We start from the raw sequence: 14,718 nt of genomic DNA on the forward strand, positions 1-14,718 counted from the left end.
CCCCACTCACCGTGCCCCCCCCGCACAGCCACAGCCCATCGGGGCGCTGTTTCGCCAGTGCCTCCTCGGCCCCCCTGGACCCCCCCGGCAGCACCGCCAGAGCCCCCCCCGGCAGCCCCGCGGCCTCCAGCGCCTGTGGGGGGCACATGGGGTACGGGGGGTCAAATGGGGGTATGGGGGGGTCAAATGGGGGGGCGGGGGGGCACATGGGGGTCCGGGGGGGTCAAATGGGGGGGCGGGGAGGGCACATGGGGATGAGGGGGGGCACATGGGGGTCCCGCGGGGATCAAATAGGGCTGCCAGGGGTCAAACGGGGGTGTGGGGGGAGCACATGGGGGTCTGGGGTCAAGGGTGGGGTCTGGGGGGGTCTCAAGGGTGGGGTTTGGGGGGTTCAGGGGGTTCCCAGGGTGGGGGTCAATGGGGGTTTGGGGGTCCCCACCTGGCGCAGGCGCAGGGCCCCCGGGAGCCCCTGGGGCGGCGCCACCAACACGACGCCGTTGCCGAGGGCGAGCGCGGGGGGGAGGAGGTGGAGCGCCAGAGGAAGGGGGCGGGGCCCCGACCAGGCCACGCCCACCACGCCCAGGGGGCGGCGCGACAGCAGGGACCACCCCCCGGGCTGCACCTGTGAGGAATTAGCCACGCCCACTGTGGTCCCGCCCATCGCCCGCTTAACCACACCCACCAAAGCCCCGCCCCCTGTCCAAGGCTGCAGTCCCGCCCCTGTGCAGGTAGCCCTGCTCTCCAGTGCCCCAGGCCCCGCCCACCCGTATAGCCCCACCCATCATGTAACACCACTTGTCAGGCCACGCCCTCTGCTCAGCCACACCCACCATGCCATTAACCCCGCCCACCCCATGCACTGTCGCCTCAGGCCCCGCCCCCTCTCAGGCCCCGCCCCTCCCAACTCCAACTCCTTCACCCACTGCCCCTCCAGGCTCCCCTCACTTGTCCCTGCCCCCTTTAGGCCACGCCCCCTCCGGAGCACGCCCCTTTAGGTCCCACCCCTCAACCCCTCACCCACTGACCCCTGCCCATCCAGGCTCCGCCCCATTTAGGCCCCACCCACTCATGCTCCGCCACCTCAACGGCCCCACCCCATACACCCCTTCAAGCCCCGCCTCCTTTAGGCCCCGCCCCTCCAAAGGCCCCGCCCATCTCCCTCCCAAGCCCACGCCCATCTCAGTCCACCCTTCACCCCATCCAGGCTCTGTTGCTTTAGGCCCCACCCAGCCAGCGCCCCACCTCTTATGCCCCCGCCCCCGAGGCCCCGCCCACACCGACCCCACCCCATAAAACTCCACCCCTTCACGAGGCCACGCCCACACCGACCCCACCCCGTCAAGACTCCACCCCTTCTCGAGTCCCATCTCAGCCCCACCCCTCTCACCCCCTTTTAGGCCCCGCTCCCTTCATAGTCCCCACAAAGCCCCCCCACCCTTTAGGCCCCGCCCACACACCTTATGTCCCACCCCTAGCCCTGCCCCTTCAGGCCCCGCCCCTATATAGACCCCGCCCCCACAGCCCCCCACCCCTTTGGCCCCACCCCACACTCCTTTACGCCACACACCCCAGCCCCGCCCCCAACCGTTAAGCCCCACCCCCTCTCTAGGGGCACGGCCCCGCCCACCTGCATAGCTCCGCCCCCCATCTCCGCCCGCGCCGCCCAGCGCAGCAGCGCCTCCCGCAGCCCCTCCGTCGCCTCCTCCGCGTCCGCCTCGAGCGCCGCCACCGCCCCCCGGAGCACCCGCGCCCGAGAGCCGCCCGGGAGGAGCCCCCACCTGCGGGCACCGCCCCGTCAGACACCCCGGTACCCCAAACCGACCCCGGGGACCCCCAAACCAACCCCCCCGGTACCCCAAACCAACCCCTGAACCCCAAACCACCGCCGGGGACACCCAAACCACCCCAGGAACCCCAAACCCCCTCCCAGGACCCCAAACTCCTCCCCCAGGGACCCCAAATTCCCCCAGGGACCCCCAACCAACCCCCAGGGACCTCAAAATCCCCCAAGGGACCCCAAACCCCCCCAGGGACCCCCAAACAACCCCAAGACACCACCCTCCCAAATAGTGACCCCCAAATTCCCCCCTGAGACCCCCACAACCCCCGTGGTCACTTCAGGAGTCTCCAACCCCCCCCATTTGCCCCCCCACCCCAAGGCCCTCCCATCCCTCCCTCACCCCAGAGCCCCCCCTGTACCCCCATTTCCCCCCCCTCACCGCAGCCCCCCCCGCCGGGCTCCCTCCACGGCGGCCGCGATCTCAGCAGTCTCGGGGGGCTCCGTCACCCCCCCCGGGATGGGCTCCGAGCTGGGGGGGGACAGGAACAGGGCTCGGGGGGGGTCCCCACATTGCACATGGGGGGAAGGGGGGGCATTTTTTGGGGGGGGAAGGGCATTACCTGAGCTCCTGCTCTGGGGGGGGCTCAGGGGGGTCCCAGGGGGGGCGCCCGAACTCCCGCAGCACCTGAGGGGGGCACAGCCCCATGGCAGTGGGGCACGGCCCCCCCAAACCATCCCTGGGACCCCCCAAACCACCCAGGGACCCCCCCAAACCATCCCTGGGATGCCCCCAGTTCCCCCAGTAGCCTCAGCCCAGCGCCCCGGGACCCCTCCAGTTCCCTCTCAGCCCCCAATTCCCCCCAAATCACCCAGGGCCCCCCCCCCCAATCCATCCCTGGGAACCCCCCCAGTTCCCCCAGTAGCCTCAACCCCACCCCCCTGGGACCCCCATCCCACCTCAGAGCCCCCCCAGTCCCCCCCAGACCTCCCAGTAGCCCCAATCACCCTACCCAGTCCCCCCCTAAACCACCCAAGGACCCCCCCAAACCATCCCTGGGACCCCCCCCCGGCCCCCCAGTTCCCCCAGTAGCCTCAACTCACCCCCCGGGACCCCCATCTCACCTCAGAGCCCCCCCAAACCTCCCAGTAGCCCAGTTCCTCCTCCCAGCCCCCCCCAAACCACCCAAGAACCCCCTAAATCATCTCTTGAACCCCCCCCAGTTCCCCCCCACCTCCAGGCCGGCGCCCCCCGTCGGGTCTCCCGGCTCGAGGCTGTTGAGCCACACGAGGCCATGGGGCAGCCTGGGGGTCAAGGTCAGGGTCAAGGGTCAGGGTCAAAGGTCAAGCGAAGGTCAGAGGGAGGGGCCCACTCGCCTCTCGGCCGCGTCCAGCGCGGCGCTGATGTCCTGCGCCCAAACGGCAGCGGCGGCGACGCTCGGCACAGATGAGGCCACCGCGACGGCGTCCGACGCGCAGCGGACGGGGAGCAGCGGCAGCAGCGGCGCCTCGGACTGGGAGCAACTGGGAGTGACTGGGAGCGACTGGGACCCCGACTGGGAGCAACTGGGTAGGACTGGAACCCCAACTGGGAGCGACTGGGAGCAACTGGGTAGGACTGGGAGTGACTGGGATGGTCTGGGACCCCGACTGGGAGCAACTGGGAGCGACTGGGACCCCCCTGAGCCCCGACTGGGATGGACTGGGACCCCGACTGGGAGTGACTGGGAACAACTGGGACCGTGACTGGGAGCAACTGGAACCCCAACTGGGAGCGACTGGGAGCAACTGGGAGCGCGACTGGGAGTGACTGGGATCCTAACTGGGAACTGGGCCCCCAAACTGGGAACTGGAACCCCTAAACTGGGAACCGGGACCCCAAACTGGGAACTGGGACCCCAAACTGGGAACCGGGACCCCTAAACTGGGAACTGGGCCCCCAAACTGGGTCCCCACCCACCGTTTCGCGGACGCAGCGCGAGGTGGGGGCGACCCCCGAGATCAGAGTGGGGGGACAGCAGTGCCCCCCCGTGGGCAGCGGCGCCTGGAACACCTGGGGGGGCAGAGGGGATGGGGGCACCCCAAAACCCCCCCGAACCCCAGAGACTCCCCGGGACCCCCAGAGCCCCCCAGGAACCCCAAACCCACCCCCAGAGCCCCCCCAGAAACCCCCAAACCCACCCTCAGACCCCCCCAGATGCCCCCAGGGACCCCAAAACCCACCTACAGACCACCCCAGGAACCCCCAAACCCACCCCTGACCCCCCAGAGCCTCCCCAGGAACCCCCAACCCTCCCCCGAACCCTCAGACCACCTCAGGAACCCCCAAACCCACCCCTAGATCCCTCCAGAGCCCCCCAGGAACCCCCAACCGCCAGACCTCCCTATACCCCATGTCCCCCCCGTACCCCAACATCCCCCCATACCCCAACATCCTCGTGTCCCCCTATGTCCCCCCACACCTCCATGGCCCCCCCACACCCCAATATCCCCCCACGGCCCCCCCTCACCTCGGCCCCCTCATCTCTTGCCGCCCTCAGCAGCTCCTCGGGATGGGGGGCGCTGCCCTGGTCAGTTTGGGGGTGCAGGGGGGGATCCCCGAGGCGCAGCCCCCCCAGCCGGGCGCGCAGCCGCCGCTCCAGGGGCGCCATCACTGACTCCTGCGCCAGAACCACACAGCCCCCCCCGGGCCGCTGGGGGGGCGTCAGACACCCCAAAACTCCTAGGGACCCCCCAGAGCTCCCCAAAGCCCTGGGAACCCCAAAAACCCGGGACACCCCCCCAGGACCCCCAAAACCTCCGGGACGCACCCTGAAATCTCCAGGACTCCCCCCAACCCCCCCCAAGGCCCCCCCAAAACCCCTGGCACCCCCTCTCTCGAAGAACTGGAGGGGGTCAGGGAGATCTTGGGGTGCTCCCTTCTCCAAACTCTCTGGGAGCCCCCCCAAAGAGCTGGTATAAGAGGGTTAGGGACTCCCAAAAACCCTTAAGACCCCCCAAAAGAACTGGGGGGTGTCAGAGAGGTCTTGGGGTGCTCCCCCCAAACCCCCTGGGACCCCCAAAACCCCTCAAGGATCTGGGATAAGAGAGTTGGGGACACCCCAAAACCCTTGAGACCCCCCAAGACCCCTTAAGCCCCCCCCCAGGAACTCGAGGGGTGTCAGGGAGATGTTGGGGTGCCCTCACCAGTGCGGGGGGGGTCCGCAGGCTCCCCACGATGGCGGCGGCCGCGCTGTCCAGGTCGGCCGAGTCGAGGACGATGACGATGACGCGACCCCCACGGACCCCCCAAAAACGGGGACCCCGACCTGGGGACCCCCACATCATCTTCTGCATTTCCTCCTGAAGAGGGGGACACACGCGGGTAAGGACCCCCCCAACCACACCTACCCCCGAATATGGGGACCCCCAACCCCCCCCCCATATAGGGACATGGGGATCCCCAACCCCCCCAATATGGGGCTATAGGGGATATGGGGACCCCCACACCCCCATACGGGGACATAGGAGCACAGGGACCCCCACAACCACACCTGTCCCCCAATATGGGGACATGGGGACCCCCCCAACCACACCAGTCCTCTAATATCAGACATGGGGGGTATGGAAACCCCCCCATATGGGGACATGGGGGACACGGGGAACCCCGACCCCCCCATATAGGGCCATAGGGGTCATGGGGACCCTCAACTCCCCCATATGGGGGCCATCGGGAGACCCCCTCATACGGGGACATAGGGACCCCCCTGTATGGGGACATGGGGACCCTCAACACCCCTATATGGGGATATGGGGAACCCCGACACCCCCATACAGGGCCATAGAGGCCATAGGGACCCTCCCCCAAACCCCCCTGTACAGGGACATGGGGACCCTCAACCCCCCCATATGGGGACATGGGGTACACAGGGAACCCCGACCCCCCCCATAGTGGGCCGTGGGGTCCCCCCCATAGTGGGCCGCGGGGTCCCCCCGTACCGCGCTGGTGCCGAGGAAGGCGATGGCGGTGATGGGGGGGCGGCAGCGCAGCGCTCGGCACAGTGCGGGGGGGTCTCCGCTCACCACGTTGAGCACTCCGGGGGGCAGCGCCCCCCCCTCACTGCTCAGACACCCCAAAAGCAGCGCCGGCAGCGCCGCCTCAACCCCCGACAGCACCAGCGCTGTGTTCCCTGCGCGGACACGGGGGGGTCGGGGGGGGGGCCCCCAAAACCCCCCGGGACCCCCCCAAAGCCCCAAGAGCCCCCCAAAGTCCTGGGACCCCCCCCCAAAGCCCCGAGACCCCCCAAAACCCCTGGGATCCCCCCCAAAACCACTGGGGTCTTCTCAAACCCCTGGGCCCCCCCAAAACCCTGGGATCCCCACAAAGCCCTGGGACCCCCCCAAAACCCCCGGGACCCCCTTAAACCCCTGGGATCCCCCACAAAGCCCTGGGACCCCCCCAAACCCCCGGGAACCCCCCCCAAAAACCCCTGGGACCACTTCCTAAAAGCCCATTGTGCCCCCCAAAACCCCTACGCCCCCCCTCAGGTTTGACCCCCCCAATATCTGTCCCAATAAATGCCCCCCCGATATCTGTCCCCAATATCTGCTTCTTCAATAACCGCCCCCCCACGTTGCCCCCCCAGTACCTGCCCCCCCCCCCGTTTCCACCCCCGGTTTGCCCCCCAATCCCTGCCCCCCAATATCTGCCACCCCAATCCCTGCCCCCCCCAGTTCGCCCCCCCTCACCCATGGCCAGGATGGCCCCCAGGCTCCAGAGGAGGGGGGGCAGAGCACAGGGCCCCCCCAGAACGACGGCCACCACTCCTGGGACAGCGGAGGGGGGGGTCAGGGGGGCTTTTGGGGGGTGTTGGGGGGGGGTTTGGGGGGGGTGTCCCGTAGGATTTGGGGGGGGCACTCACCGAGCGGTTGCCATTCCTCCAGACCGGGGGGGCCGAGCTGTGCCCCCCCCGCCGCCGCCCGCAGCAGCCGCAGCCCCAGGTCCAGGTTGGGGTCCGGGGGGGGGTGGGCGAGGGGGTGTCCCCCCCCGAGAGCCACCATCGCCCCCAGTGCCGCCGCCCCCCCCTCCAGAGCCACCGCCAGCCTGGGGGGCACCGGGGGGACATGGGGGGGTCAGGGGAAAGATGGAGGGCAGGGGGGCACCGGGGGGAGATGGGGGTCAGGGGGCATTGGGGGGAGATGGGGGGGTCAGGGGAGAGATGGAGGGCAGGGGGGCACCGGGGGGACATGGGGGGGTCAGGGGGGCATTGGGGGGAGATGGGGGGGTCAGGGGGCATTGGGGGGGGTTGGGGGGCATTGAGATATGGGGGTGAGGGGGACATTGGGGGGAGATGGGGGTCGGGGGGCATCAGAGGGGATATGGGGGCATTGGGGGGGTCAGGGGGCATTGGGGGGAGATGGGGGTCAGGGGGGGAGATGGGGGTCAGGGGGCATTGGGGGGTCAGGGGCATCGGGGGGGGTCGGGGGCATTGGGGGGAGATGGGGGGTTTGGGGACACAGGGGGGACATGGGGGGGTCGGAGGGCATTGGGGCACAGGGCATATGGGGACATTGGGGAGCACTGGGGGGGTCAGAGGTTTGGGGTCAGAGGTCACCCGAGGTCAAAGTGTGGGGGGTGACACACAAAGGGGGGGGGTCACACGGGGGGGGTCCCCGTCTCTCACCGCTGCAGCCGCCGCCCCCGCTGCACCCCCCTCATCCGCCCCCACTTCGCCGCTGCCGCCGCCGCCGCCCCCACGGCCGCCCCCACCTCGGCCTCAGCGCCCCGCGGGACCCCCGCCAGCAGCCGCCCTGGGGGGCACATTGGGGACCCCCAGAGCCCCCCCGGACCCTTAGGGACCCCCAGAGCCCCCCTTGAACCCCCAGAGTCCCCCGGAACCCTTAGGGATCCCCAGAGCCCCCCCTTGAACCCCCAGAGTCCCCCGGAACCCTTAGGGATCCCCAGAGCCCCCCCTTGAACCCCCAGACTCCCCCAGAACCCTTAGGGACCCCCAGAACCCTCTTAACCCCCCTTCTTTGTGCCCCCCCCATTCTTTGTGACCCCGGTTTTTTGTGCCCCCCTTGTGCCTCTCACTTTGTGACCCCCCTTGTTTGTGACCCCTCCCCTTCTTTGTGGCCCCCCCTTTCTGACCCCCCATTCTTTGTGACTTCCCCCTTTTTGTGTCCCCCCCCATTCTCTGTCCCCCCCTTTTCTGTCCCCCATTCTGTGTCCCCCTCTTTGTGCCCCCCCATTCTCTGTCCCCCCATTCTCTGTCCCCCCCATTCTGTGCCCCCCCCACTCTCTGTCCCCCCCATTCTGTGTCCCCCCCATTCTGTGCCCCCCCCTACCCGTGGCTCTCTCCCTGCACTCCAGGGGGGGTTCCCCCCTCGGGGCCATCAGCCACGATCCGTCCACCCAATGGCCGAGGACTCTCCCGCGGGCCTCGAGCCACGCCTGGGGGGGACCCACATATCGGGGTGTCCCCCACACCCAACACATCGGGGTGTCCCCCCCCAACACGGCATTTCTTCGGGGGGGGGGGAGGGGAGGGCAAGGGTCCCCCCAGAGGCTGCGGCACCGCGTGCTGTCGCTCCTCCCCACACCCCAACCTTTGCCCTGCGGCACCCGGGCCCCCCCAGACCCATGGACACCCCCCCAAAACCACCCGATGGAGCCCCCCCAGACCCATGGGTCCCCAAAAACCACCCGATGGAGCCCCCCCAGACCATGGATCCCCAAAAACCCCCCGATGGAGCCCCCCCAGACCCATGGGCCCCCCCAAACCCCCCGATGGAGCCCCCCCCGACCCATGGGCTCCCCCCAAACCCCCCCCCGATGGAGCCCCCCCAGACCTATTTGTTCCCCCAGGTCCCCCCAAGAACCCCCAGAGCCCCCCCAAACTCCCTATGGACCCCCCAAACCCCCCCGATGGAGCCCCCCCAGACCTGTTTGTTCCCCCAGGACCCCCTAGAGCCCCCCAAAACCTCCGATGAAGCCCCTCCAGACCCATTTGTTCCCCCAGGACCCCCCCATGGTCCTGTTGTGCCCCCCAAGAACCTCTCCAAGACACCCTTCCCCCCCAGCCCCCTAAGAGCCCCCCGAGATACCCCAGCGCCTCCCGTGGGCCCCTCCAGGGTCTCCAAGTGCCCCCCCCAAGGCTCACTTGTTCCCTCAGGACCCCCCAAAAGAATACCCAGAGCCCCCTCAGGACCCCCTTATGGCCCCCCCCATGTCCTCAGAGCCCCCCCAAGATCCCCAATATCCCCCCAGCCCCCCCCCCCCCGATCCCCAGCAGCCCCCCCCCTCCGTGCCCCCCACCTCCCCCGGCCCGGTCCCCCCGGACCCCGGTCCCTCCTCCATAGTAACGAAGAGCTGAGGGACCGGGGGGGGTCCCAGTGCCGCCATCGCCGCCACCGAGACCGGAGCGGGAGGGGGGCGGGGCTAGAGCGAGGGGGCGGGGCTAGAGGGAAGGGGCGGGGCCAGAATGAAAATACCGTCGGAAAGGTGAGGAGGCGGGGCCAGAGCGGAGGGGGCGTGGCCATAGAAATATGGGTATGTTCAGTGAGTGATCATGTGACAATGGGTGGGGCTCGGCCAACGGGGCGTGTCCATGCGTAGATTGGGGGTGTGGCCACGGCACCGGAAGCGGAAGCGGCACGAGGAGCGGGAAGGGAGCGAAGGGAGGTAATGGAGACGGGAACTGAGGGGACTGGGAGGGATGGGGAAGGGACTGGGGAGACTGTGGAGGGAGGAGGGGGAACTGGGGGGGGCTCTGGGGAGGACTGGGGGAAACTGGGAGGGCTCTGGGGCAGAACTGGAGGAATTGGGAGGGCTCGGGGCAGGATTAGGGGAGCACTGGGAGGGCTCTGGAGTGGTACTGGGGGCACTGGGAGGGAAGGGGGACACACAGAGGCTCTGGGGAGGCTCTCGGGGGAGCTGGGGGCACTGGGGGGGCTCTGGGGGGCAGCTGGGGGCACTGGGGGGGGCTCTGGGGGGGAGCTGGGGGCACTGAGGGAGAGACTGGTGGCACTGGGAAGGTTCGAGGGGCTCTGGGGGAGGGCAGGAGGGGCACAGGGGGTCTGGGAGGGAACTGGGGAGACTGGGAGGGCTGTGGGGGGAACTGGGGAGGGGCTCCGGAGGGGAGTCCCCCCCATTTCCTCACGTTCCCCCCCCTCAGCCCATGGCGGCCCCCCCGGACCCTTCGCTGCTCTCGGCTGAGTTGGAGGCAGAGGAGGAGGAGGAGGATGCGCTGCAGCGGCTGCTGCTGCAGGTGGGGGGGAACTGGGGGGACTGGGAGGGAAAGAGGGGGCTCGGGGTGGGGCTGGGACAGCCCTGGGGGGGAACTGGGAGGGTCCTGGGGGTGAGCTGGGGGTGCTGGGAGGCCATTGGGGCTGAACTGGGGGCGCTGGGAGGGTCCTCAGGGGTAACTGGGGTTGCTGGGAGGGTCCTGGGGGGGAACTGGGAGCACTGGGGGGGAACTGGGAGTGCTGGGAGAGTCCTGGGGGAGAACTGGGAGCACTGGGAGGGCTCCCTGAGGCAAAGGGGGGGTCCTGAGGCAAAGTGGGGGGTCCAGGAGTTGGGGGTGTGTGTGGAGATCTCCAGGCCAAAAGTGGGGGGTCCCCTGAGTTTTGGGGGTGGGGGTCACAATCCTGATCCCCCCATCCCTTCCCCCCCCCCCCCCAATAGGCAACTCAGGAGGATGAGCGGCGCCCCCCCTCAGGCCCCCCCCGTGCCGTCACCCCACAACCAGGTAAGGGGGGGGCTTTAAAGGGGGGTGGATTAAAGCGTTGGGGGGGCTTCCAGCTTCTTGACCCCCCTTTTTTGTGTGTGCCCCCCCCTTTTTCCAGGCCTTTGCGTCAAGACCCGTGCAGGGGAGGACAAAGTGTTCATCAATGTGTGCCACTCGGCGGAGGTGCCGGCGCCGCCCCCCCTGTCCCCCCCCGCGCTGCGGCGCCTCCTCTGCGCACCCCCCGACGGCTTCCGCATCCCCATGAGCCTCGGGGAGCCCCACGCCGAGATCGACCGTGGTGAGGGACACCCCCAAACTTCCCTGATTGCCCCCGACACCCCCTGAGCCCCCCCAAACCTCCCTGATTGCCCCGAGACTCCCTTGATCCCCCCTAAACTTCCTTGATTGCCCCCAGGACCCCCCCGAGACCCCCAAACCTGCGCTTTGACCCCCCCAATGCCCCTTTAAAGCCCCCCAATCCCCCTTTAGATCCCTAAACCCCTCTTTAACCCCCCAAATCCCCACTTTGAGCCCCCCCTTTGACCCCCAAATGCTCCTTTGATCCCCCCCATCCCTCCAAATCCCCCCTTTGATCCCTCAGCCCCTCCTCTGACCCCCCAAATCCCCACTTTGAGCCCCTCTTTGACTCCCAAATGCCTCTTTAAGCCCCTAAACCCCCCTTTAACCCCCCAAAATCCCAACTTTGAGCTTCTCTTTGACTCTCCTGCCCCCGAAATTCTTTCTTTGACCCCTAAACCCGCCTTTAACCCCCCAAATCCCGGCTTCAAGCCCCCCCTTCTCCCCGCAGGCGGCCGTGGCTGCACCGCCTACGACGTGGTGGTGAACTCGGGGTTCTTCCGCACTCTACAGGTGAGGGGGGGGGAATTTGGGGGGACGGGTGGGGGTTAAGAGGTTTATTAGGGGGTCTCTGACACCCCTGCGACCCCCAGAGTGACCCCCTGTACCTGGAGTTCTTCCTGACGGTGGCGATGGAGGGGCTGACGGAGAAATACGGCGTAGAACTGGAGCTGAGCGGTGAGGGGGGGAAATGGGGGGCTGGGGGGGGACATGGAGGAGATTGGGGGGGAATTGGGGGAGATTGGGGTGCTTAGAGGGGAAATGGGGGAGATTGGGGAGGAATGGGGAGAGATTGGGAGGAATGGGGGGAGATTGGGGGGCTGAGGGGGAAAAGAGGGGGATTGGGGGGAGATTGGGGGGGAATAGAGATTTTGGGGGGAATGGGGGAGGTTTGAGGGGGAATGGGGAGAGATTGGGGGGATTTGGGGGGCTGAGAGAGGGACTTGGGGGGCTCGGAGGGGGCATGGGGGGAGGTTGGGGGGCTGGGAAGGAATGAGGTGGAAACTGGGGAGCACTGGGGGAACGGGGGTGGCAGAGGGTGGGAGCACGGATGTGATTGGGAAGTGGGGGGGGCGTTTGGGATGGACTGGGGGGCACTGGCATGAATTGGGGGGCACTGGGAGGAGGGGTGTGACCCCCTCGTCCCCCCCAGATTGGAGAGTGTTGAAGAACCGCAAATTCTTGGGCTCCATCGCGGCCCAAAACATCCGCACACGGCCTCAGCCCCACATCGAGGAGCTCGAGGGGTGAGAGGGGCCCCCCCTGCCCCATAGCATTGCCCCATAGATTTCCTTTCATGCCCCATAGATTCCCCCGCAGTGCCCCATAGATTTCTTATCCCCTGGTGCCCCGTAGATTCCCCCCCCCCTCGATGCCCCATAGATTCTCCTCTCCTCCTGGTGCCCCATAGACTTCTGCCTCCCCCCCGGTGCCCCATGGATTTCTTCTTACCCACAGCGCCCCATAGATTCTCCCGTTCCTGCCCTATAGATTCTTTCTTACCCCTGGTACTCCGTAGATTTCCCCCTCCTCTTTCTCTGGTGCCCCATAGCTTCCTCCCCACACCCCCTGGTGCCCCATAGATTCCTTCCGCCCCCACCAATGCCCCATAGATTTTCTCCCCCCAGTGCCCCATAGATTTCTCCCTCCCCACCGGTGCCCCATAGATTTCTTTTTACCCCCTGTGCCCCATGGATTTCTTCTCACCCACAGTGCCCCATAGATTCCTCCCCCCTTCCCCGCGCCCCATATATTTTCTCCTTTTCCATAGATTTTCCCCTATTCCATAGATTTTCCTTTCCCCACGCCCCATAGATTCCTTTCCCTGCGCCCCATAGGCTCCTTTCCCCGTGCCCCATAGATTTTTTTCCCCATGCCCCATAGATTCAGCCCCATGTGCCCCATAGATTCTTCTTTCCGCCAAATGGATCCCCCCATCACTGCCCCACAGAGCCGCCCCCCCCACGCCCCCCAACCCTCCTCACACACTTCTCCCCCCCCACAGCCCCCCCCAGGAGCCGCCGCCGCCCGCCAGGTAGGAGCTATGGGGCTGAGCCCCACAGATTCCCCACCCCAGCCCAGCCCCAGGACCCCCCCCCAGGCTAAGCTGTGCCCCCCCCAGCCCCCCAGCGCCCCCCAAGTTCGTGGTGGTGGCTCAGCCTTCGGTGGAGCGTCCTGAGGTGCTGCAGGCGCGGATCCTCCTGCCCCACATCGTGAGTGTGGGGCGCTGCTGTGGGGCAGAGCGGGAGCGGCGTGGGAGGCGCTGCTGTGGGGGTCTCTATGGGGCTGGGGGGGACCATTGGGGGGGGCTGCTGTGGGAATGGGGGGCTGTTGTGGGGCTGAGGGAGGTTCTGTGGGGCAGGGGAAGGGATTTCTGTGGGGCTGGAAGAGGTTTCTATGGGGCTGGAGAAGGCTTCTATGGGGTGTGGGGCTGTTATGGGGGTTTCTGTGGGGCTGGAGGGCTGCTATGGGGCTGAGGGGGTGTTCTGTGGGGCTGAGGGGGGGTTCTGTGGGGCAGGGGGGCTGTTATGGGGCCGGGGGGGGCCGCTATGGGGCAGAGTTGCCGTTATGGGGGTCACAGTGGGGCTGTGAGGGCTCAACCTGATCCCGAGGAGCTGAGGGGGAGGGGGTGTGACTCCCCTCATTGACCACGCCCCCTTTTCCATATGACCACGCCCCTTCTTATCATCTAGCCACGCCCCTTTTAAATCCCCTTTCATTGCCTGTCTGGTCACGCCCCCTTTCACAACCACGCCCCTTTCCCCTCTGGCCCCGCCCCCTTGGCCCCGCCCCTGACCCCGTTGCCCCCCGGCAGGGAGGGGCGGAGTCTCTGCGGGTGGCGCTGAGTGAGGAGCGGTTGGTGCTGGAGGGGGACGGCCCCGCCCTGCTGGCACTGGGGCTGCCCCTCCCCCCCGACCCCGCCCGCTGCCGCGCCCGCTTCCACCGATGCACCAAGGTGAGACCCCCCCCCCGGACCCTCCCCTTTGGACCCTCCCCTTTGGACCCTCCCCTTTGGACACACCCCCCTTTGGACACACCCCCTTTGGACCCTCCCCCCTTTGGACCCTCCCCTTTGGACACCCCACTTTGGACACACCCCCCTTTTGACACCCCGTTTGGACACTCCCCCAGACACCCCCCTTTGGACACTCCCCCCTTTGGACCCCCCCCCCCTCCTTTGGACACTCCCCCCTTTGGACCCCTTCTTTTGACACCCCCCTTTGGACCCCCCACCCCCCCCTTTTGACCCCCCCTTTCGACACCCCTCCCCCCTCCCCCCCCTTTTTGCCCCTCCCCCATTTTTTGCCCCCCTCCCCCTTTTGGGCCCCTCCCCCATTTTTTGCCCCTCCCCCTTTTGGGCCCTTCCCCCTTTTTGGCCCTCCCCTTCCCCCCCTTTTTGCCCCCTCTCCAACACCCCTTTTTGCCCCCCCCACCATTTTTGCCCCCCCTTTTTCCCCCTCTCCCTCTTTTCCCCCCCTTTTTGCCCCCTTCCCCTTTTTGCCCCCCCAGTTTTGCCCCCTCCCCCCCTTTTTGCCCCTCCCCCTTTTTTGCCCCCCCCTTTTTTGCCCCTCCCCTTTTTGCACATCCCCCCCCCATTTTTGCCCCCCTGATCCCCCTTTCCCCGCAGGTTCTCACAGTGACGATGCCCCTACAGACGTGAGGGGGGGCTCTGTGTGTGTCCCCCCCCCCATCTCCGGACCCCCCAAAATCCCCAATAAAGATTCCGGCCGCCCGCGCAGCTGTTCCTGTGACCCCCCCGGGGGTGGGGGAGGGCGGGGGGGCGCGGGGGGGGGATTTAGCGCTGAGCCGGTGACGGGGGGGGGGGACACGGGGGGGCTCCGAGGGGACCGAGACAGCGGAGAGGAGAGAGACGGC

General features: G+C 67.7%; 2 protein-coding genes across 7 annotated transcripts in view; one reads left to right on the top strand and one right to left on the bottom strand.

Moving 5' to 3' along the window:
* The window catches only part of ALDH16A1 (aldehyde dehydrogenase 16 family member A1), a 14,023-nt gene extending 4,725 nt beyond the window's left edge, over window positions 1–9,298 (bottom strand). The window contains 17 exon segments of the mRNA XM_054052286.1: window positions 11–133; window positions 440–622; window positions 1,628–1,778; window positions 2,220–2,309; window positions 2,401–2,465; window positions 3,013–3,082; window positions 3,155–3,291; window positions 3,738–3,830; window positions 4,288–4,470; window positions 4,964–5,119; window positions 5,756–5,946; window positions 6,506–6,583; window positions 6,679–6,860; window positions 7,441–7,567; window positions 8,105–8,210; window positions 9,075–9,197; window positions 9,251–9,298. Of these exon segments, the coding sequence (XP_053908261.1) occupies window positions 11–133; window positions 440–622; window positions 1,628–1,778; window positions 2,220–2,309; window positions 2,401–2,465; window positions 3,013–3,082; window positions 3,155–3,291; window positions 3,738–3,830; window positions 4,288–4,470; window positions 4,964–5,119; window positions 5,756–5,946; window positions 6,506–6,583; window positions 6,679–6,860; window positions 7,441–7,567; window positions 8,105–8,210; window positions 9,075–9,197; window positions 9,251–9,298 (2,106 nt within the window).
* The window catches only part of PIH1D1 (PIH1 domain containing 1), a 15,493-nt gene extending 915 nt beyond the window's left edge, over window positions 1–14,578 (top strand). The window contains exons 1-16 of one of the 6 annotated variants that reach the window (XM_054052401.1): window positions 632–728; window positions 1,610–1,807; window positions 3,204–3,347; window positions 4,985–5,141; window positions 6,701–6,763; window positions 9,375–9,440; window positions 9,934–10,026; window positions 10,443–10,506; window positions 10,604–10,783; window positions 11,294–11,355; window positions 11,436–11,520; window positions 11,996–12,089; window positions 12,848–12,877; window positions 12,965–13,055; window positions 13,658–13,798; window positions 14,471–14,578. In XM_054052401.1, coding sequence (XP_053908376.1) covers window positions 9,937–10,026; window positions 10,443–10,506; window positions 10,604–10,783; window positions 11,294–11,355; window positions 11,436–11,520; window positions 11,996–12,089; window positions 12,848–12,877; window positions 12,965–13,055; window positions 13,658–13,798; window positions 14,471–14,503 — 870 coding nt within the window. In that variant the 5' untranslated portion in view covers window positions 632–728; window positions 1,610–1,807; window positions 3,204–3,347; ... (2 more) ...; window positions 9,375–9,440; window positions 9,934–9,936 and the 3' untranslated portion in view covers window positions 14,504–14,578. Of the gene's footprint in view, window positions 1–28; window positions 152–631; window positions 729–1,609; window positions 1,808–3,203; window positions 3,390–4,984; window positions 5,142–6,700; window positions 6,764–9,374; window positions 9,441–9,933; window positions 10,027–10,442; window positions 10,507–10,603; window positions 10,784–11,293; window positions 11,356–11,435; window positions 11,521–11,995; window positions 12,090–12,847; window positions 12,878–12,964; window positions 13,056–13,657; window positions 13,799–14,470 lie in introns of those variants that run through there. The other 5 variants (XM_054052407.1, XM_054052404.1, XM_054052406.1 and 2 more) reach the window with 5 other exon arrangements.
* Window positions 14,579–14,718: the final 140 nt, after the last annotated feature.

This window comes from Cuculus canorus, chromosome 33 (genome assembly GCF_017976375.1).
Source record: "Cuculus canorus isolate bCucCan1 chromosome 33, bCucCan1.pri, whole genome shotgun sequence".
In the NCBI taxonomy this organism is placed as follows: domain Eukaryota; kingdom Metazoa; phylum Chordata; class Aves; order Cuculiformes; family Cuculidae; genus Cuculus; species Cuculus canorus.